The 21,757-nt window shown below is 51.7% G+C and overlaps 1 protein-coding gene across 3 annotated transcripts in view; it reads right to left on the bottom strand.

Moving 5' to 3' along the window:
• The window catches only part of SYT17 (synaptotagmin 17), a 57,282-nt gene that overhangs the window by 21,156 nt on the left and 14,369 nt on the right, over positions 1 to 21,757 (bottom strand). For all 3 annotated transcript variants that reach the window (XM_065850650.2, XM_065850653.2, XM_065850651.2), the window contains 2 exons: positions 12,216 to 12,336; positions 11,318 to 11,473 (listed from right to left, as the gene is read on the bottom strand). In XM_065850650.2, the coding sequence (XP_065706722.1) occupies positions 11,318 to 11,473; positions 12,216 to 12,336 (277 nt within the window). The remainder of the gene's footprint in view (positions 1 to 11,317; positions 11,474 to 12,215; positions 12,337 to 21,757) is intronic.

The raw sequence follows: 21,757 nt of genomic DNA, 5'->3' as shown, positions 1-21,757 counted from the left end.
CCTGGGCAGCCTGGGCCAGGCTCTGCCACCCTCACCAGGAACAAGTTTCTTCTCATCTTTCAGTGGAACCTCCTGTGTTCCAGTTTGCACCCATTGCCCCTTGTCCTGTCACTGGTTGTCACCCAGAAGAGCCTGGCTCCATCCTCCTGACACTGCCCCTTTCCATATTGATCCCCAGGAATGAGTCCACCCTCAGTCTCCTCCAAGCTCAAGAGCCTCAGCTCCTTCACCATCATGTGCCCCAAGGGACCAGAGCTGTGGACGGAGGTGCTGGGAAGGTCAGGCTCGTTGTTGATAAACATTAATGAGGTTAGGTTAGGAACTGAATAAACTCCTACACAGTAAATATTCTTAAATATTGTTACTGCATGGGCTGTGCAGCACAGGCACCCCGAGCCCTGCAGCCACACTTGCGGCTGGTGCCGTTCTGCGAGCTGCAAAACCCACACCAGAAACCTTCGCTACCAGCGTCCTGCTCCAGCAGCCACACTGCGCACTGCACCCAGATGCAGCCTCAATTACAGCCAAAACAGGGCGAAAGGGAAAAATAAGCCACGACAGGCTTGAAGCTGCACACAGGCTTTTCAGTCTCCCCTGAGGACACAGGTCTCGCCAGACCATGGGGTCTCTCCGGCAGGAACCACAGTTCTGTTGGCACTGACCCACCTGCACTCCTGTGTTTCCCTAGTTCAGCCTCAGGGCTCAGCAGGGGCTGCAGAAGTGCCCCATCCCACGCACTTGCACCACTCACGCCGGCAACGCTTTGCCCCCATCCTTTGTGGGCAGAAATCAGCGCCCAGCCTTTTCTGTACAGCAGCTAATGGCTCTGAGCTATCAGGTTAAGCAGGTCTGAAAACTACTTCTGAACAGCTTGACATCAATATTAAAAAGCTGTTCAGCACGAAGAGGGTGCTGCAGGAGCAGGCAGCAGCAGGGCTAATGATGCACACTGCGAAGGTCACAGGCACAGACCAAATTCTGCCCTTTGTGCGTGGCTTGTAATATTTAGTAGAGAGGACAGAAAAGCACTGGGGAAGATGCAGTGGTTTCACATTTATCAATTTAATCTCCATCAAGGCTCTGATGCACACGTAAAACTCGCTTCCCAGCATCTCCTCGGTGAGGCTGCTCCCTGCAGCATCAGCACCTGCTCAGGGCCACTTCAATATGAGAAGAAACTTGTTCCTGGTGTGGGTGGCAGAGCCTGGCCCAGGCTGCCCAGGGAGGTTGTGGAGTCTCCTTCTGTGCAGACATTCAAACCCGCCTGGACACCTTCCTGCGGAACCTCAGCTGGGTGTTCCTGCTCCGGCAGGGGGGGTTGGACTGACACAAACAGGCTCCAACACCAAGGCCATGCAGCACCCGCGGGTGAAGGCGGCAATGGCTGCAAGAGCCACAACCTCCACCGGCACCGCTGGGCGTCTCCTCTGGTGGTCACATTGGGCATCTCCTCTGGTGGCCACAGAGCCAGGCACAGGCACCTCATCTCAGACAAAGCTCCACCGTCCAGAGCCGCTGCTGCCACCGAGATTTCTTCCTCATTTGATGCACAGAAAGGTTATGGTCTTGTGAGATGTTGGAACAATTTCTTTTACCGCAGCATGAGCCAAACAAGATGAAACACTGACGCCAAGTGAGACGTGACACTGCTTAAATTAATGGGCTTGGCAAAACGAGCAAGCGCTGATGATCAGCCTGGAGAGAGGAGGGTTTGCTCCTTTCTTTAGGAGGAAAAGATTCCCCAAAAATTCCAGAGAGCACCAGGACAAGTGGTCTCTGCCATGTCTGCAATGAGCTATGGTTATTAACTAAGTCAACCCGCCTGAAGAATCTAATTTTGCCTTCTAAGCAAGCAACAGATGGGCTCAGGAAGCACGAGCATCTTGTTGCTCTCAGCAGGATTAATAGCGTTTCACTCCTCCTCATTAAAGCAGTGAGTCTGCTGCAAAAGCCAAATCCTTTCCTGGAGCATCTTCCCTGGGTGACCCTGAGCCAGGACGGGGCCCGTGGGACCCCAGGCAGCATCTCCACCTGTCCCTCACGACCTGCCCGGCTGTCACCTGTCACCCACCCCGGGGTGACAAACTGCACCTGTGCTGGGACCAGGCAGGATGGAGAACAACGAGGACTCTCCTCCCCCAGCAGGTCCCAAAGCCCCTGCAGCACACCCATGGCTGGACAGGGGGGTTTCCAGCAGGCCAAGGTGTCACCCTGTGCCCCTCTGCCACCACCCCAGAGCAGAAGATGAGATGTCCTCCTCCAATGACAACCAACGATAGGACAAGGGGCAATGGGTACAAACTGGAACACAGGAGGTTCCACTTAAAGATGAGAAGAAACTTGTTCCTGGTGGGGGTGGCAGAGCCTGGCCCAGGCTGCCCTGTGGAACCTCAGCTGGGTGTTCCTGCTCCATGGGGGATTGCACTGGATGAGCTTTCCAGGTCCCTTCCAGTCCCTGACACGCTGGCATTCTGTGATTCTCAGCCACCACCCCAGGGCAGGAGATCAGATGTCCTCCCAAGACCTTCTGGTCACCTCCAGCGGCCACAGGACCCGGAGCAAAGCCATCAGATCATTCTGCTCTCCCGAGACCCGAGCGCCGACCATATGGCATCCAGTGCATAAATACATGAAGTATTTTACAACGCCAGACACAAAGGCCAAATTCTGATCTAAATTAAACAGGTACAAATCCCCAGAAAATCCAGTGCTGACATCAATGTTTTTTTCCTTTCTTTCCCCTTTGGCTAAGATAGGATTACACAGGTTTAAGCACAAATTAGATTCTGCTTCTGAGCTCCAGATATGTGGAATATACACATAGTCCAATGCTTCAGAAACACACATCTAATAGACAACAAGAAACAATTTTCTAGCAGCAAGTTGCCTAATTGTCTACCTAAGAGATGTTACAGTGCTCAACATGATAGTGCTTCAAAACAGAAACCACTTCTTCCTCCTGCATTCCAGCATGGGGAAATATTAGTTCCATTTGCCTCATATGTTAGAGACTTTATTTCCCCCGTACGTGTGTGCAAAAGACAAAGTGCCCAAATGTTTTCTGTGGGAAAGAAAAAGCAATAGGAAACACAAGAGATGAGCATCTGAAGCAGCAAGTCAAAGTATAGATATGTAATGACCCCAGACACGTTGTGGTTTCCATCCCTGCAAACGGGAACCTGAAGATGACGCTGGTCTGAAGGTCACGGTGTCACACAGCCAGGCAAATCAAAATTCAGGTGGATTTCTGGAGAAGCCTGAGGACAAAACCATTAGGAGCTTTCAACCTGACCCAGCTAATTGGAGCATTTGGAAATCAGCCTGTTAATGAAAAAATACCACTGAAAAACCTCGCTATGTCTGCATCCCGTCCATGGGACTTGTACAAACCTTGCACAGTGCAGGCACACACCAGAAGCATCACCACGTCTCCAACATTTATACCACGAGTCTGAACACCAGAGCTGATGGGGAAAAAACAAATAGTTTTCAGGTTTGAGGAGCTTCATCCACCTTCTCCTCAACCAGGACTCAAGCCACCTGGAGGTCCAACTTTAGGACTCACCCAGGATGAATCCCAGTTAGTTTGATTTCCAGCTGCGATGGCTATGTGTGGGTGTCTGAGCTGTAAGCCTTTGGTGCAGCAGTTCGTCCGTCCGCCTAACCTGGGCTCAGCGGGAAGCTGGAGCTGACGAGCACCCTCAGCTTTGGCCCATCTCCAAACGGCCTCTTCTGCCAGGTCAGGGCTGCTCATCCCCCCCATCTCCACCACCAGCGACTGCCCAGAAACTCTGTCATGTGCATCAAGAACACCCCAAAATATTTCCTACGAAACATCCAAAAAATGCTCATTAGACAACATACGAAATCAAATTGGTCTGTACCAGAGCATCTCCAACATCCCCAGGAGCAAAGGGCGACCGCGGGCCGGAGCAGTGCTCACCGTTAGTGACCATTTATTCCATATACAGAAATATCCCAAACAATCCACCTCTGACAAGAAGTCGGGATTTCAAGGAAGAGCCAGTTCCTCCCATCACAAGCTGTAATGCCACAAACTGAATATGCTCACACAGGCATTATTTCTTCAAAAAGAAAATACTTCAGTGAAAGCAAACCAAACTAAACTACCCAGAACTGCACCTTTAGCAACACACAGTAACATTTTTTTTCCTCTAACAATTCAAACTTCATCAAATACTCCTTAAATTTTCCCAAAGGCCCAGGGAAAGAGAAAATGAGCCAATAGAGGAAGGGGGTATAAGGCTATTGAACAGCAATCTTATTTTAATCAGCACTGCCTATAACTGGAAGTTGACTGGAGCTCTCAAGGTGATCCGGGGGTCTGCAGACGGGTGTTGCTACAGCACTTGGTGCACGGAGACACCTGATGGTACCGCCGGTGCCCCCTGCAGCGGCCACCGAGACCGCGGGTGTGGGCGAGCAAAGTCAGCGGCACTCCCTCAGGAACCCAAACACAAAACCAAATCTTTAAAAAAGGGTCCTAAATCACTACAGAAAACAGAGACATGGTGCACTTTGAAAACACACTGAAGAGTGAAGAGAATCATAGAAAAAAATCCCACAAATGGTTCAGAAGAGAGAGTGCCTGTGCGCTGCCTCCTCAGCCCGTACCTATGATGAAGATGTCACCAGCTGTCCCACATGTACCGAGGGCACCTCTCCACCAACACGCGTTCCGAGGACACCTCTCTGCTGAGGACACCTCTCCGCTAACGTGTTCTGAGGATGCCTCTCCACTGAGGATCTCTCCACCGACACATGTATCAAGGACACTTCTCCACTGACACGTGTTCTGAGGACACCTCTCCACTGAGGACACCTCTCCACTGACACGTGTACTGAGCACACCCCTCCACTGACATGCGTACCGAGGACACCCCTCCACTGAGGACACCTCTCCACTGACACGTGTACCAAGGACACCTCTCCACTGACACGTGTACCAAGGACATCCCTCCACCAACATGTGTACCAAGGACACCTCTCCACTGACACGTGTACCAAGGACATCCCTCCACCCACATGTGTACCAAGGACACCTTTCCACTGACACATGTTCTGAGGACACCTCTCCACCAACACGCGTACCAAGGACAACTCTCCACTGAGGACACCTCTCCACCAACATGTGTTCTGAGGACAACTCTCCACCGACACGTGTACTGATGACACCCCTCCACTGAGGACACCTCTCCACTGACACGTGTACCAAGGACACCTCTCCACTGAGGACACCTCTCCACCAACATGCGTTCTGAGGACACCTCTGACACATGTACCAAGGACACCACTGAGGACACCTCTCCGCCGACACGCAGGCCCTGCCCTGGGCAGAGCATCCTGCCCTGCTGCAACCCCAGTCAGCTCTGGCACAGGACCAGTGCAACCGGCCCCAGCACCGCTCTCTAGCAGCCACCATCAACCCGCTGCTCAGCCCAGCTCCAGCTACGCTCTGGGCCAACAGAAGGCAAAGAGGCTTTCCCTCTGCACTTGCACAGACAGTACCCAGAGCACCAAAATGATTTTTCCCTCTTTTGGGACCTTGCCTGCTTCACAAGCCCTAAAGATCCTGCCATCTACACACATACAAGAGCATATTTAAATGGAGAAAGACACACAGTCACCACAGGACCTTGGGGAGATATATTTTCCCTAACTGCGAGCACTGAAGGTTGTATTTTTTATGGTAAGCGATCAAAAGATGTTAACGAGTCACCAAGATGCAGTTTGCCCTGGAGCACCGGTGTTTTTTATTGGGCCATCTGGGCTTTACTGCAATGCAAACAGCATTACCGACAATTGTTATTACCAACATTATAATCATTAACAAAATGCCACAGTGCTCAGATTTCAGGTGTCACCTCACCTCCTTCTGCACAGGCCAGGCTTTCTGAAGGTTAGGCTGGGATTTAGAGGACAGCCTGCCCAAGATCCATCAGCAGGGAGAGCGTGGTGCCTCCAGAGGCTGCAGTCGCACCCCGAATATCATTTTTTCTGCTTGAAATGATCTCAGACAGCACCTGAGGGCCCTATTGCTGGGGCCAAACTCCACCTTCCCCTTGTCATGGCACAAAGAATAATTAACACCTCTGTTCACAGGTATACGTGTGTAGAACATGATGTCTCTTAAAGCTTGCCCCATTTCTCTGCAAGAGGCAAACCCATGACCTGCTGGCACTCAAGCAGAAGATGGTGTGAAGGATGTGCTTAAAGTTGCCAAAAAAAACCCCAAAGGTGGAAAAAATAACTACCCAAAAAGTGCATTTATGTTACAGTATGTATCAGATACTCATTACCTAACAATGTGTTTGACGGAGTACATGAAAATCAACTTCTCCACTGACTGTTGCCTCGCTCATCATCTTCTTTCTGTGAGGACATTAGACTTGTTGTGAGTATCGGCTGCTTTTCTGGTTTTAGTCTCTTGTTGGGAGCAGCTGTGAACAGACCATACTTGCAGCTGTGGTCCTGACGCTGGATGCCTCCTCCTGGAGAGGACATCTCCACCTGAGCTCATCCCACCTCATCTTAGGCACTAAACTGGAACGTGTAAGTTAGTGACAGCTACAGTAAGCATCTGAGGTAGGAACAGAGGAGAAAGCAGAAAGACAGCCTGTACAAGGAGTCCTGCACCAATGTGGAAGGAGAAGCATTTTGGTCTGCAAATTACAAGCATTTCCAGTGTTGAATCCTACTGTGTCTGAGGATGAGGAAAGATCTAAGAACCAGCCCAAACCCTTCTCAAATCCTGGCTAGAGTCTTATATCTGGGCAGGAACAACCCCAGGTTCCAGTGTAAGTTGGGGAACGAGCTGTTGGAGAGCAGTGTAGGGGAAAGGGACCTGGGGGTCCTGGGGACAGCAGGATGACCGTGAGCCAGCACTGGGCCCTTGTGGCCAGGAAGGCCAATGGTACCTGGGGTGGGTTAGAAGGGGGTGGTCAGTAGGTCAGAGAGGTTCTCCTGCCCCTCTGCTCTGCCCTGGGGAGACCACACCTGGAATATTGTGTCCAGTTGTGGCCCCTCAGTTCCAGAAGGACAGGGAACTGCTGGAGAGAGTCCAGCGCAGCCACCAAGATGCTGAAGGGAGTGGAGCATCTGCCATGTGAGGAAAGGCTGAGGGAGCTGGGGCTCTGGAGCTGGAGAAGAGGAGACTGAGGGGTGACCTCATTCATGTTTACAGATATATAAAGGGTGAGTGTCAGGAGGATGGAGCCAGGCTCTTCTCGGTGACAACCAACGATAGGACCAGGGGCAATGGGTTCAAACTGGAACACAGGAGGTTCCATTGAAATATGAGAAGAAACTTGTTCCTGGTGAGGGTGTCAGAGCCTGGCCCAGGCTGCCCAGGGAGGTTGTGGAGTCTCCTTCTGTGCAGACATTCAAACCCGCCTGGACCCCTTCCTGTGGAACCTCAGCTGGGTGTTCCTGCTCCATGGGGGGATTGCACTGGATGAGCTTTCCAGGGCCCTTCCAGTCCCTGACACTCTGGGATTCCAACTCAGAGTTCACCCTGTGCACCCCATCTTGAAGGCACCTGCTGTCCATCTCCTTCAGCCCCGGGCTCTGCAGGACAACGCCAGGCGAGCAGGGAACAGAACGATGCTTCACAGGAAAACACCCAACCACAGAGTTGCACACACAGCCCTTGCTAAAGTCACAGCAAAACCACCGCAGGAATTCTTACCACAGTGCCCTGAACCCAGGCAGCTTGATTCAAGAGGCACATGAGAAAAACACACACGGGGATAAAAAATACTAATCTTACTTTGTGTTGGTGGTGCCAGACCATGCGGGGCAGTGCCAGCTGCCCCCGGAGCCAGGAGCCGCGGCTGGCAGGGCTGGCACCGCTCCACCACAGCCCCTGAAGCCAAGGCTGGGGCCGAAATATGAAGCCACAACTAAGGTTCCTTTAAATTATTGAAGACATACTCACTCCTGGCTCCCATGACCGCTTTTACAGCGCTTTCTCCATTCAAAACATCGTCTGCCACCCTTCAAGTGGGATTATTTTCCTTTTCAATTGGACTTTGACTCAACAGCAAATTTAATTAACTGACCTAATGGACCAGAGCTGTGGATTAGAAAAAATAAAAAGAAAGAAAAAACAGTTCCCACAAAACAGACAACAAAAAGAACCACCCCTGCAGTAAAAATAACAAAATTAAAACAAAACAAAACAACTGAATTTAAAAAATAAGAGGAAAAAAATGTGGCTTCTGCTCCTGCACCGTCCCCAGCGCAGAACCTCAGCCGAGCTGTGCGCGGATGCTCATTGAGTTAAAACCTCACAGACGTGCATGAGAAGAAGCCGGTGTGGACACACTGCCACCAGCTTCTGGAGTGTCTCCATCGCTCATGTGAACGCTGAATGTGTCTCGGTATCGTCACCAGCACGTCCCCGGGGCCACCTCAGGTCCTCATGACACGTCTGGTTCCGGCTCCTCCAGCCATGGGAGGTTGTGCAGACTCTGCAACGCAACGTGACTGACACCTCTGGCTTTTATTTAACGTACTTTTTTTAATTGAACATCTCTCCTATTCATTTTAGATTTCCTTTAGCTTCTCCACTTAAACCTCTACCAAGCTCATGTCCACAAAAAGAGAACTGGGAAAACTTCTCTAGAGACAAAGAAAGACTTTTTAAACTGCTGCATTTATCCAGGAGAACTTTTAGAAAACATGAGTTACTACAGTCTCTGGTAATAACTTATGTTTCTTGTATAATTACAGTTGTCATGCATTTTCTCTATTAAAAAACAAGAAACAAATTAGAAGCAACCATCCTTGAGTGACAGTGTTGTGTTGTACTCTTCCCTTCTAGTTTAGGAAATAAATTGGTGAGTTCCTCTAGACAGTGAAACAAAACATTTAGATAGGTATAATAGAAAAACACAGCTATATTTTATAACAAAGCGTCTTGGTGACGTGTGCTGTTTCTCTTCTTCAATTTACAGAGAGAGATTTTATTAAATAAACCTACACAAACCACATGTCTCAACAACAGAGCCCCGACCACAAAGGCAGCGAGTCCAACGACACCAGCAGCAACGCCATGACTGAGCTGGGTACCATGGCCCTCCATCCCAAAACAGCCGCCAGAACCCAGCCCCACTGCTCCAAAGAGCTCCACAGGCCCCTTCCAGCTTCTGAACAGCAGAAGACATTTCTGCCCTGGGATTATTTACTGCAACATTCAAAGTAAGCAACACGTCACCTACAAAGTGAAGCTCCACTTAGAAGGCACGCCACTGAAATCCGACCGCATTACGTACGCTTATATATCAGCTAACTTCCCATTGAGTTATCCGAGAATAAATCCATTTGCATGGAAAATAAAATCAGACATCCACTCATTAATGCAAACTTCATCAGCTGCAGCGCATTCCCCTGGCCCTTCTGACCACACAGAGCTGCAACTCTGTTCGCCTTTTCTTCTGCTATTAGGAAAAGGGGAAAACGAAGGAACGGGTATTCCACGCCTGTCACAAGATCATCTCATGGAAGCTTCCAGGAACAAACTCATCATCGCACTCAGGGCGATGTGCATGCAAAGCGGTGATTACAGACTTCTTGCTGTGGAAATTTCTAGACGTGAAGGACAAAGCTTAATTTGTTCATCAGCATCATTTTTGTTATAACGTGTTTGGAAACAAACTAATGGGATGGAATGAGGCTCCTGGAACCAGCTTTGACACCTGTACATGCCATGAAAGAAATACACATTTAAAAATACTTCAAAATACGTTTTTTCAGATGCAGATTCCTTTCTCTTCCTCAAAAGATGGTGAGCAATGGGTGGAAAGTTGCCAAAAAACGTGTTTGAGAAGCACGGGAGCCCAGAGTGGCAGAAGAGCCCGGGTCGCACCGCCCAGCCCCTGCGGAGCGCCTGACCCTGCTGCCCACGGCAGCTGGGGGTGTCACAGCAGAGGGACCCCCACACCTCCCAAGGGGTCCCTGCAGCCCTGCCCGACACCTCCGTGTGTGGGACAGCAGGAAAGGCCACTGGTCACAGCAGGTCCACGGCCCCAGCTCAGCCCCACGGCTGGTGCAGCAGGGACTCATCTGACAGTGCGCCCCACTGCCAGGTTCTGCTGTTTGCATGCCCAGAGAACAAAAACAGGAGATTCAGAAATTGATTAAAATAACAATTCCTGTCCCAGCTCAACATCTCCAGCACCGACAAAGGGACACAAAGATGCTGTAGGGTCTGGAGCATCTTTGTGATGAGGAGACACTGAGAGAGCTGGGGCTGTTGAGCTGGAGAAGAGAAGCTGAGAGGGATCTGATCAATGGGATCAATATCTCAGGGTGGGTGTCAGAGGATGGACCAGACTCTGTTCAGTGGTGCCCAACGCCAGCGTGAGGGGCAACGGGCACAGACTGAAGCACAGGAGGGTCCATCTGAACATGAGGAAAAACTTCTTTGCTGGGAGGTGCCAGAGCCTGGCCCAGGCTGCCCAGAGCGGGTGTGGAGTCTCCTTCTCTGAGCCATTCAAACCGCCTGGACCCACCTGTGTGATCTGCTCTGTGACCCTGCGTGAGCAGGGCTGGGCTGGGGATCTGCAGAGGACCCTGCAACCCAACCAACCTGGGACCCTATGATATGAAATTACCACCTGGAGCTGCCAGCACTGATGCAGGGACGCTCCACGAGTGCTCTTGCTTTGAATTCCCCTGGCCGCTCCTTTTCCCCACGCTGATGCTGCCCTTGCTGCTCACACAGCCCACGCTGCCGCTTGCAGGATTTTGCTCCGTTCCCCACAGCCCTGCAGTACCAGAAGCCCCGTGGCAGCACCTTGAGCCCCTTGGGCTGCAACTCGTTCCCTGCTTGGATAGTTTCCAACAGTGTCCAACACCTACAGCTGCATCCACAGGGATGGCAAATCACATCCAGCACTATAAGTTATCTCAGCCAACGTTTGGCCTCTGGGATTGTTCAATACTTCTCTCTCATTCTTCTAATTTTTTACTTTATGCCCAGGTCGTTTGCCGCTGAGAAATGCAATTAATGCCTTTTCCTCCACCGCACAAAAGCGTTCCCCATGGTGCCAATTAAGCACAGGACCGCCAAGGTGTGCTCCAGCCAGCCCCGGCCGTCAGCTGGGCACAGCTGCTGCGAGGACACGGCGCTAATTAAGCTTCCCTGGAGACCCCCGCGATGGTCACCTTGTGCAGGATGGCTACTGGAACAGACACCACCTGGCACAGGATCATCTGCATAACCACAGCTGCTGCTTTGTTCACCTCCGAGGCAACCACGACCATGCCAGGTCGCTAACAGCACCACGTTTACCTGTGAACACCAGGCTGGCGTTCTCCAGTTCTTCCTGCGGAACCTTGAAGCTGAAGGACTCGTTGTAGAAGGGATCTATCGTCCCCCGCATGCAGGAGGTCTTCTTGGTTTTTGTCAATTTTAATCCATGGACAAGTTGAATTTTCACAAAGGGATCTGTCAAAAAACACAAAATGCAGCCTCTGCATTATGGGCACCCTGAAGGTCGGGCACCCATCGCAGGGACGAACCGTGTTGGAAAGAATGGGGACTCGCACCCCTGTGCTGCCCCCAGGGGCGTGCAGTGCAGACCAAAGTCAAACTGCTGTATTAAAAACAGTCCCTGCCAAAACCACGATTAATGACTCTCTTGATAGCGGCCAAGCACACTGTTCTTTCTGGCAAATGCCAACTTTCTGGCAGTAGTGGTGGCTGGGAACATGGGAAAAACACCTGAGGACATACACATGAAGCAAGTACCGGGGCAGCAAGCTCAGAAATGGCAGGGAGCAATGCATGGACACTAGAAAAACCTCCCACCATCCCCAGAGCAGCTGGATATTGTAAATGAAACCACGGCAGCCTCAGCGCTCGGGCAGCGCGCAGCATCCGCGAAGCACCGCCACAAACAGGCCGCCGCACAGAACACAGCACGCAGGTCATTTAGAGCTCCTGGTTTGTCCTCTCACCCTGGTTCAGAGAGTTTTACATTAAATATGGCCATTTTATCTCAGGGTAAGTGTTCCAAATACTTTTGGGTTTGTTGGCTATATATATAAAATGAATAGCCAGAGCCCTGTGTTAATAGGAACTGAGCATCCAAATCCCCCAGGTCCTCCACAAATTGCAGCATCACTGATCTGTTTTAAAGCACGTATAACCTGTGCATGAGTAATGTGAGAAATGCACTGCCCTTTACCTGAACCTTGGCTCATGTCTGTCTGAAGAAGCTGTTTTGCTCTAATGATGTCCACGTTCAGCCTTCCCGCACTGGGTAGGTAGTTCAGTGACAACAGCAGCTCTCCCAGCTCCACTTCATTCTGCAGAGAAAAGGGAACGTGGAAATTCAGAACAGAGATCGGAGGGAAGGGAAAAGCAGCAAGAGAAACTCAATAAATCCCATTTGTCCAAGTGCCTGAGAAATAAATTGTATTCACGTTCTAAACTGCAACCAAGAACCATCTGGTGGTGTCTCACGCTGAGCAGAAACAAGAAATAATACTATCCCCAGGTGAAGATCGTTCTTTAATTGCTGATCCTTCATCAGCTTTCCAGCAGTCCTGCAAAGAGGACCTATAAGGAGGAATGAATATAAGGTCAGTAGTTTCTACCTGCTCCATTTTGAAGGGTTCCAGGGGGTTCTGATCTCACCGACTTCTCTTAATGTACAAAACACGGACCCATAGGAGAAGGCATCCTCTCTCCTTCCCAGCCCTTAAGGACCACACCTCCACTTGGATAGCTGAGGCAAGAGATGGTTAAGTGCTGGGTCCCAGGAAGGCAATTCAGAGACATCCCCTTGGCATCCGAACCACTGTGCCCTCACTGCTCATCAGGCTGCACCATAGCCATAGTTTCACACTGACAGAGCTGTTCAGCCATTATTTCTTTTACTTAATGACGCTTAAAACTCATAATCGAAAAAAAACAGAGCTGGAGAACTGACATCCCTGTTCTTCAGACCTTCCCCCAGCACGACTTGGGTCCAAAAGGCTGCAATTCTCAGATGCAAATTACAGGTCTGGAAAGCACACCAGCCAGCCTGGGCTGGGCATCGATCCATCTGCATCATTCCAGGTCCACACAGGAGTGCAGAACTAATTCTTCATCCCAAACTGCTCAAAGTCAAGCCTAAATCGGATGGTCACAGCCTGTTCCCAACAGGAAAGGGAGCTGCAGTGATATTGCAATCATAACATCTTCACTGATGCCCCAAATATGAGATGACAGAAATCAGAGACTAAAGGACTGGGCAGACCATAAAGAAAAGGCTCAGAGACACAGTCAGAACCTGAACTGACCCAAAGAACCAGGCTCACCAGCACATGAGGTGCCCATCCCTGGCAAAACTACCAGCAGCTCTGGGGAAACCGAGGCTAGGGCTGCGGGAAACCCAGCCAGCCCACGGCCATCCAGCTGCAAATGGAAAAGCACTATTTCCACCAAGATGCACCAGTGGGCTTGGGCTGAGCCCAGGGCGGCCCTTGGGGAAAAGCCCCGTCCCTGAGCCAGGAGTGGAACCCACTGCTCACCCAAGGAGCCAAATGCCAAAACGAACGCCAGGTAACGGCACTGGAGTTTCCCCAAAGCCCGTGCTCTTCTCTCCCACTCCTGCTGACTGCTCCTGGCGATGCGCGTGTGCGCGGGAGCAGGCGGCAGCCTCCGAAAGCCCTGCACCCCCAATGCCACCTCAAACCATTTATTTCAATTCTTTTTGTTTGTTTGTTTTTGGCTTTTCAATGCAACAACAGGCTGCCCATCGAAGGTCTCTGCGCTTCAGAACCCGGCGAAGCAACCCCTCTGTGTTTAGCCCCGTACATTAAGGAGCAGAGGACAAGGGAAGCGTTGTGCGGGGAGCAGGGCGAAGGCTGCGAGGACAGCAGCATCCTGACCCAGCCCTGGGGAGAGCGCCTGGATCCACATCACAGAAACCACAGCAAACCCACCTGCCCTCCTCACACCCTCTGCTGCTCAGAGCCAGTCCAGAGCCCACCCACAGCTCCTGCCCCACATCCTCCAGCCCCTCAGCCCCATGAGAATCCCAGAATGTCAGGGATGGGAAGGGACCTGGAAAGCTCATCCAGTGCAATCCCCCATGGAGCAGGAACACCCAGCTGAGGTTCCACAGGAAGGTGTCCAGGCGGGTTTGAATGTCTGCACAGAAGGAGACTCCACAACCTCCCTGGGCAGCCTGGGCCAGGCTCTGCCACCCTCACCAGGAACAAGTTTCTTCTCATCTTTAAGTGGAACCTCCTGTGTTCCAGTTTGCACCCATTGCCCTTTGTCCTGTTACTGGTTGTCACCGAGAAGAGCCTGGCTCCATCCTCCTGACACTGCCCCTTTCCATATTGATCCCCATGAATGAGTCCCCCCTCAGTCTCCTCTTCTCCAGCTCCAGAGCCCCAGCTCCCTCAGCCTTTCCTCACACGGCAGATGCTCCACTCCCTTCAGCATCTTGGTGGCTGCGCTGGACTCTCTCCAGCAGTTCCCTGTCCTTCTGGAACTGAGGGGCCACAACTGGACACAATATTCCAGGTGTGGTCTCCCCAGGGCAGAGCAGAGGGGCAGGAGAACCTCTCTGACCTACTGACCACCCCCTTCTAATCCACCCCAGGTACCATTGGCCTTCCTGGCCACAAGGGCCCAGTGCTGGCTCATGGTCACCCTGCTGTCCCCAGGTCCCTTTCCCCTACACTGCTCTCTAACAGGTTGTTTCCCAACTTACACTGGAACCTGGGGTTGTTCCTGCCCAGATTCAAGACTCTACACTTGCCCTTGTTCTATTTCATTAAATGTTTCCCTGCCCAGCTCTCCAGCCTGTCCAGGTCTCTGGATGGCAGCACAGCTTCCAGTGTCAGCCACTCCTCCCAGCTTGATGTCACCAGCAAACTTGCTGACAGTCACTCTATTCCCTCATCCAAGTCATTGATGAATATATTGAATAATACTGGCCCCAGCACTGACCCCTGAGGCACTGCACTGGATCCAGGCCTCCAAGAAAAAAAACAAACCACAGCTGATATCTCACCCCAGACTCCTTTTGTCTCAACACCTCTCGGGCAATGTGCAGCAGTGTATGACCACACAGCACACGCGTTCACATCCACCACGTGCACTTTCTGCCATTCCTACACTATTTTTGCTTCACCAAGCAAGCAGCCCTCTCCTGCCAACCTCTGCCAACTCTCACACCACAGATCTCTTCAACATGTGTTTTACGTTCCTTCCATGAGAAAGCTGTTCCCCTACACAAACCTGACCCAACACGCACACACACACGACACTCACAACTTTTCCAAGGCCAAGCCAGACCTACACACACTGTTGTGCCCAACAATGTGCACAACGTAAGGCTCTACGAGAGTCTCACACTCAAGGTGATTTGTCATCTCTCTAATTTAAACTATCACCTTTGGCTTGATTTTCCCCAAAGCTGCTCCTCTCAGGTCTGTGGCTGGAGCAGTCTGAAGACACATTTATCACCAAGAACAGCTGGTGACTTCCACGTCTGTGACCAGGACAGTAAGGAAGCATCGCAGCACCCACAGTGCCACCCACGATGGGGTCCACCCGAGGCACCCCTCAAGCCCAGCTCATTTTTATAACATATCAGCCACATTTTTACATATCCAGTTCTGCTTCCACTTGCATTCACCGCTGAGTCAGGTTCCATGCAGGCTTTAATTCCTAGAAATTCAGGTACATTTGCAGAGCACAAATTAGGAAACTAATTAGTGTTGCTATTACCTGCTGGGAAAAGACAACCAAACAGCTCTGGCTGCAAATACCAAACTCCTGGCACAGCTGGGAGGCAGGTTGGTAGTGGACATGGATCAGGATCTTTCAAGTCACCTCAAGCTTAGAGTGCTGAAAATCCACAGTAAGATTTGGGGTAATTACTTCTGGATTCACCTGTTGGTGGAACCTGTTGACCTTCTTCAAGACATGCAGGAACCAAGGGGCTTCCCTGGGTCTGGGAGGCTCAGTGAAGCTCAGCAAAGGAAGGGAGATGTCCACGCTTCCGACACATTTACATTCACGCTCCATTTTTAAAAACCCGCTCCACGTTGCACACTGACAACATCAGATGGGTACGTAACGCGCCGCTGATGCACAGGCAGGAGAACCAGGCACCCGCCCCCCAGCCCTGCACCCCATAGCCCCGCGAAGGAGCCGCTATAATGGAACCATCACACTGCTGCCTGACCCACCAGCCTGCGGAAGGAAAAGCTAAATCCCCAACTTTCCGTAGGGTCTAACCTAACAGGGATACTGCCACCTCCAGAGAAATCCATTTGACTATCTGGGCCTAAATTTGTGTAAGGTGAGACATAAAATGCTGTACTCTCAGTGTGATCCACTTAAAGCAGAAGACAGACTACCACCAGCTCTAATGAGGCCCAGATCAGGCCTAATTTCCCAAATCTCAGTAGCCCTTTCTGCCCCTTAATTCTTTTCAGGCTTGCCCAGGTTTTTGTTACTAATTTTAAGGGAGGAACATACACTGCAGCCCCCGAGGGCCACGGCAGGACGGGTGTGCTCGACGCCCCGCTGCAGACAGAGCACCAGCAGCGTCTGCAGCGATAACAAAAGGTGTTTGCAGAGGAACCCAGATCCCCGGGCAGCTCACCTCCCGTACCAGTGACTCAGCCTGTTCGAGGCACTTAACTCAAGCACTGAACTGCCTCTGATCTTATAAATGCATTATTTCTAGCTTAGCCGCAAGAATCCAGGAAACGTGCTTCAAATCCTGCTACGGTGCCCAAGGGGACATCAAGCACTCGAGACACCAGAGCGGTGGCCGGCAGGCACCACGCGCTCCTCCCCGGCGCACCAGCTCTCTCCTGTTTTTTGATCACTCGTCCTCATTCGCAAACACGCAGGGAATTAAGGGGTCGCACCAAGCAGCTGAGGTACAAGACACCTCCTCAGGATTCAGCTCCCTGTGCTTCCCCCAGCCCGCTCACACCACGGTGCGCCTTTGCTGATGTGATAGCCTTGCTAACAAGACCCGCTGCTGGCACAGCTCACGTCAGAGACGAGGATGAGGATGCAGACAGAGCTGTGACCTGGCGGACTCGCTGGCTCAGTGGGCAAAATGGAAGTCACTGGGGAGCACAGCGGGTTCCACTGCTAGATGCAGAAACAAGACCCTTCTTGCTACATGCCGGGCAGGAGACGCGGCTGAGGGAGGGACCAGTGGCCACAGAGGTGTCCAGTGGCTGGTGGGGCCACAGGAGCTGCCTATGGACCCACTGAGCTCAGCTCCACTTTGGAAATCCTCTGTGCTGCCACAACCACTGAGCCCCAAGCCCATCACCTTGTTCACAGGCATCTGTACCAGCAATGGCGTGAAGATACGTCTTGCCAGGGGCCTGCGGGCGCAGGAGTGTGGGGTTTGTTTTGTGACACACTGGGGCCTGCCCAGACCTCGGACTGGAGCAGGGGCTGAGCGGAGGAGAGCGATGCTTATGCATGAGGTGTCATCAGCACGTTGTTCACCGGAGGGAAAGGAAGTGCCTGAATTTTACTTTTCCTAGGTCTTTTCATCAGGAAACTAAAATGCTGTTGCTCTCACCTTGAATATTTTGCTTACACCCCGCGGTGTGCAGAGATGCCCCTCAGGCATCCATGCAAAGGTATCATTTTAGCTGCCATTATTATGCTGATGACGCGCCGACTGGTGCCGAGATCCCAGATGACCCTGGAAAAGCAATTTCCTGTTTGATGAGGTGCCCGAGTGACACCAAGTCTGGGATGTCTGAGGCTCTCCTGAAGCTCTGATTAACATTTCACTCCTGGCTGCTCTCTGCAGCCGTATTACACAGCCAGTCATTTGCAGCCTTGAGCTCGCCTGTGATCCAGAACTTTCTGCAGTTACCATTTGGGTTGAACCAGACACACATAAAAAGTGTTGTTTTTTTTCCTTCTCTGTCATCTCTGAAACACAAAGAGGGCTGCCTCAAGGGAAGAGGAGTTTTTCATTAGCGCCATTTGCACATCTTGTTTGGATCAGAGTAATTCTTCCCTCGCAGCCCCCCAGCCTGTTCGCTGGGCATCGCTAGGACACAGCAAAACTCTGCAGCTGAACCCCTCCTGGCTCCCGACTGAAACCAGAGCACATTACATCAGCACAGACATCTATGCAACGCTCCTAATGAAGTTTCAGATTGATTTTGCTCCTCAAGGTTATCTGCGATAGTACCTCCAGGCGCATTAGAAAACCGGTGGTTTAGAACAGTTTGCTCTAACAGGCTCCCTATAGCAGCCTGTGATACACAGCAATCATCTTGTGAAGGTTGAGCACCAAAACCTGAAAAATAATACACTTACCAATGGATACGAACACCTAACCTATGTAACAGACGCTGAGCAGACACACAGTGAAAAGAGCCACAAATCCCCTTCTAGAGTCTGCCTGGCTTTGCATCACCTTGCATGGCCATGACAAAGTCTCTCCAGCACCAAGAGCTTTGGGCAGGCGAGGGAAGAGTTCCCAGAGAGAGCCCCTGCCATGGCCCCAGCATCCCGGGGCTCCTCCTCAGCAGAACACACCCCACAGCACCCCGGTCCCTGCAGGAAGGGCATGGAGTGAACAGCACGGAGGGGAAGGGATAAAGTGAGCGAGATGGCAGCCGGAAGCAGAAGAGACAGAGAAGGATGAAGAGGAGAAAAGGATCAAGAAGGAAAATTTCTCATTGCTGGAGCTTTAAATACTGGAAAAGGGGTGAAAAACAACTGAAACAGATCTGGGGAAAAAATACAGTGAAAGAAAAACGTGAGAATGCCATAAGCCAAAAGACGACAACAAATCATAGGTTAAGAGCAAAAAGTGTTGTCAGGAGACAAGGCCACAGGGGCAAGGAGTGTGCAAATCCAGGAGCCTGCTGAGCTGCTGAGCCTTTCCTGGGAAGGGGAGGGGACAAAGGCCCATCACGGTGTCCGGCTGCTGTCCCCTCAGCTCTGGTGACATGTCACACACAGGCTGTGTCTGGGGCCTCCCTCCCACCCACACAGCTGAACTGCCAGCCTGAAGTTAACATCGCGGTAGTGAGCGGGCAGAACCCCACGTAACCAAGCCATGCTCACCATCAGGGATTCTGCATCATTCCTTTCATTAAGCAGCTACTAAGCTTTTGGACAGAGATGGGGAAGGAAAAAACCCTGACAACACAATTCCATATCTGATTTCCCGTGGCTGTGCCATGAAAACAGAGCCCTGAGTCAACTTGTGTCAGCTCTCTGAACCAAGTCTCTCCCTGGCCACTTCTACACCGGGCCAACACTTTGTGCCCATACGAGCAGGGCTGCTGGCGTTATTTTCAATCATGCGCTGTGCTACCAAGCGCAAGGCATCATCCGCGTTCCCCGAGGATGGCTCCATCTCAGGAACAAACGTGCCAAGGACAAACCTGGCACACGCGCAACCGGAGGCCACAACCACCCGGATGTGCCACAACCACCCGGACGCGTGGTAGGTTTCACAGAATAGATCACAGAATAATTTCAGTTGGAAGAGACCCCTAAGATCATCGAGTCCAACCACAACCCACCCCTGGCACTGCCCCGTGTCCTGAGAACCTCATGTCCGTCTGTCCAACCCTCCAGGGATGGTGACTCCAGCACTGCCCTGGGCAGCCTGTTCAATGCCCCACAGCCCTTTGGGGAAGAAATTGTTCCCCAGATCCAACCTCAGCCTCCCCTGGCGCAACTTGAGGCCGTTTCCTCTGCTCCTGGCGCTTGTTCCTGGGGAGCAGAGCCTGACCCCCCTGGCTCCAAGCTCCTTTCAGGCAGTTCAGAGATCAGAAGGTCTCCCCTCAGCTCCTGTTCTCCAGCTGAACCCCCCAGGCCCCTCAGTCTCAATGTAACACCCAGAAGAAATGCTCCAAAATGACTCATTACTTGAATTTCTAATTCCTTTCTCCTTTTTTCCACCCAACCAAGGTAAGAACAACAGCACAGTACTTGTTGTAGGTTTATCTCTAAGATGGGGATCAAAAATTGTGGAGAGCTGCCGTAGGACAGCCACTCCATTTGTGAAGCACATACCATTTTCAACGTAAAAAGTGACAGCTCCTTACATGACTGTCATTCCAGTGCACTCAATGTACAACGTTAAAAGAGCAAGTCCAATACATACCCCCTCTACTATCAAAATGGCTTAATTGGAGGGAGGAAGGAATTTTTATGCTATGTTCCCACCACAACCAGGCAGGTTTTCTTTCTTTCGCAGAATGATCTCCAAGCTCTCATTACCGCTGCTCCAAAACATTTATTCCTGCCCACTCAAATCTGCCAAAAGAGAAATGAATCATATGTCAATAAAACTTGGGGTCCTCAACATGTGTTACAGAATTAATCTTAACGGCGAAATGTGTGAATCCGAGCCCAGCTACAGCAAGGCCTGCCAACTTCATTCATGGTAATTAAGCAAAGCCACACACATTTAAGCGGATATTTAAGGAGCGCAGAGTGTTCCTATGGGGACCGGACCTGAGAACTACTCCATGAGCAGTGCTTTAGAAACACATTAATTATTCTGCAAGAAAAAGCGTCCTCAAACTACCAGGGATGAGGAATTTGGCAATACCTGCGCTGACATTTTCTACAGGGAATAAGTCCTTCTGCTTCGTTGCTGGCTCTGCCCATGTACTGGACCGCACAGCTCCCCCGTGCCTCCGCTTTGGACTTGATCCCACCAAGTGCTGAGCACACGATCCGAGCTAAAAAAGCACTTATGTGCAGAGACCGTCTTCTGCCTGAATCTTAGCGCCGAGTGCTGTGCTGATCCCTCGGCACGCTGCTCACCCAGACGGGTTCTCCGGCAGCCCCGTCCCGACACCAGCGCTGTGGCTGCGCACACCTCGGCACACCTGGGGCAGTTCTCAGGCTGTTAGGTAACAAGCAGCTCCATGAAGCAGTAATGAAGTTATTCTGCTGTTAATGATGGGCTTTCACCCACTGAGGAGCTCTACACCCCATTTCACAGCCCTAAGGACTTGCCCCAGTCCAGCTCACAGTGCCTGCAATGGACTCATTGGCTGCAGAACCTGGATGGGCCTCAGCCTCAAGAATCCTACCCGTCCCTGCTGACGCCACAGCCACCCGGAGATCATTGCTGTCCTCCAACCCTTGTCGTAGGGCTCACTCTGTGCTGAGACACTGTCCCAGCTCTGGGCTTAACAGGGCTGAGCATGAGGCTGGGACAAGGACTCTGCACCTACAATCATAGAATGTCCTGAGCTGGAGGGACCCACAGGATCATGGAGTCCAACTCCTGTCCCTGCACAGGACACCCCACAGGTCACCCCGTGTGTCTGAGGACGCTGTCCGGTCTCTTCTTGAACACTGTCAGGTTGGGCCGTGACCCCTCCCTGGGAGCCTGTTCAGTGTCCAGCACCTCTGGGTGAAGAACCTTTTCCTCATGTCCCACTGACCCTCCCTGGCACATCTTCTGCCATTCCCTGGGCTCTGTCACTGTCACAGAGAAGAGCTCAGCCCTGCCCCTCCTGCTCCTGCTGAGGAACCTGCAGCCCATGAGCTCTGCCCTCAGGCTCCTCTGCTCCAGCTGAACAAACCCAGGAACTCCAGCTGCTCCTCTCCAGCCGCTCCTCATCCGGCTTCCCCTCCAAACCTTCACCAACTTTGTAGCCTCTCCTGAACACTCCAGTAGCTTTGTCTCCTTTTCTCCTGTGTCCCCAGCTCTGCACACAGTGAATGCTCCAGGTGAGGCCGCCCCAG

Source organism: Patagioenas fasciata, chromosome 15 (assembly GCF_037038585.1).
Source record: "Patagioenas fasciata isolate bPatFas1 chromosome 15, bPatFas1.hap1, whole genome shotgun sequence".
In the NCBI taxonomy this organism is placed as follows: Eukaryota; Metazoa; Chordata; class Aves; order Columbiformes; family Columbidae; genus Patagioenas; species Patagioenas fasciata.
This window is presented reverse-complemented; position numbering and strand designations above follow the sequence as displayed.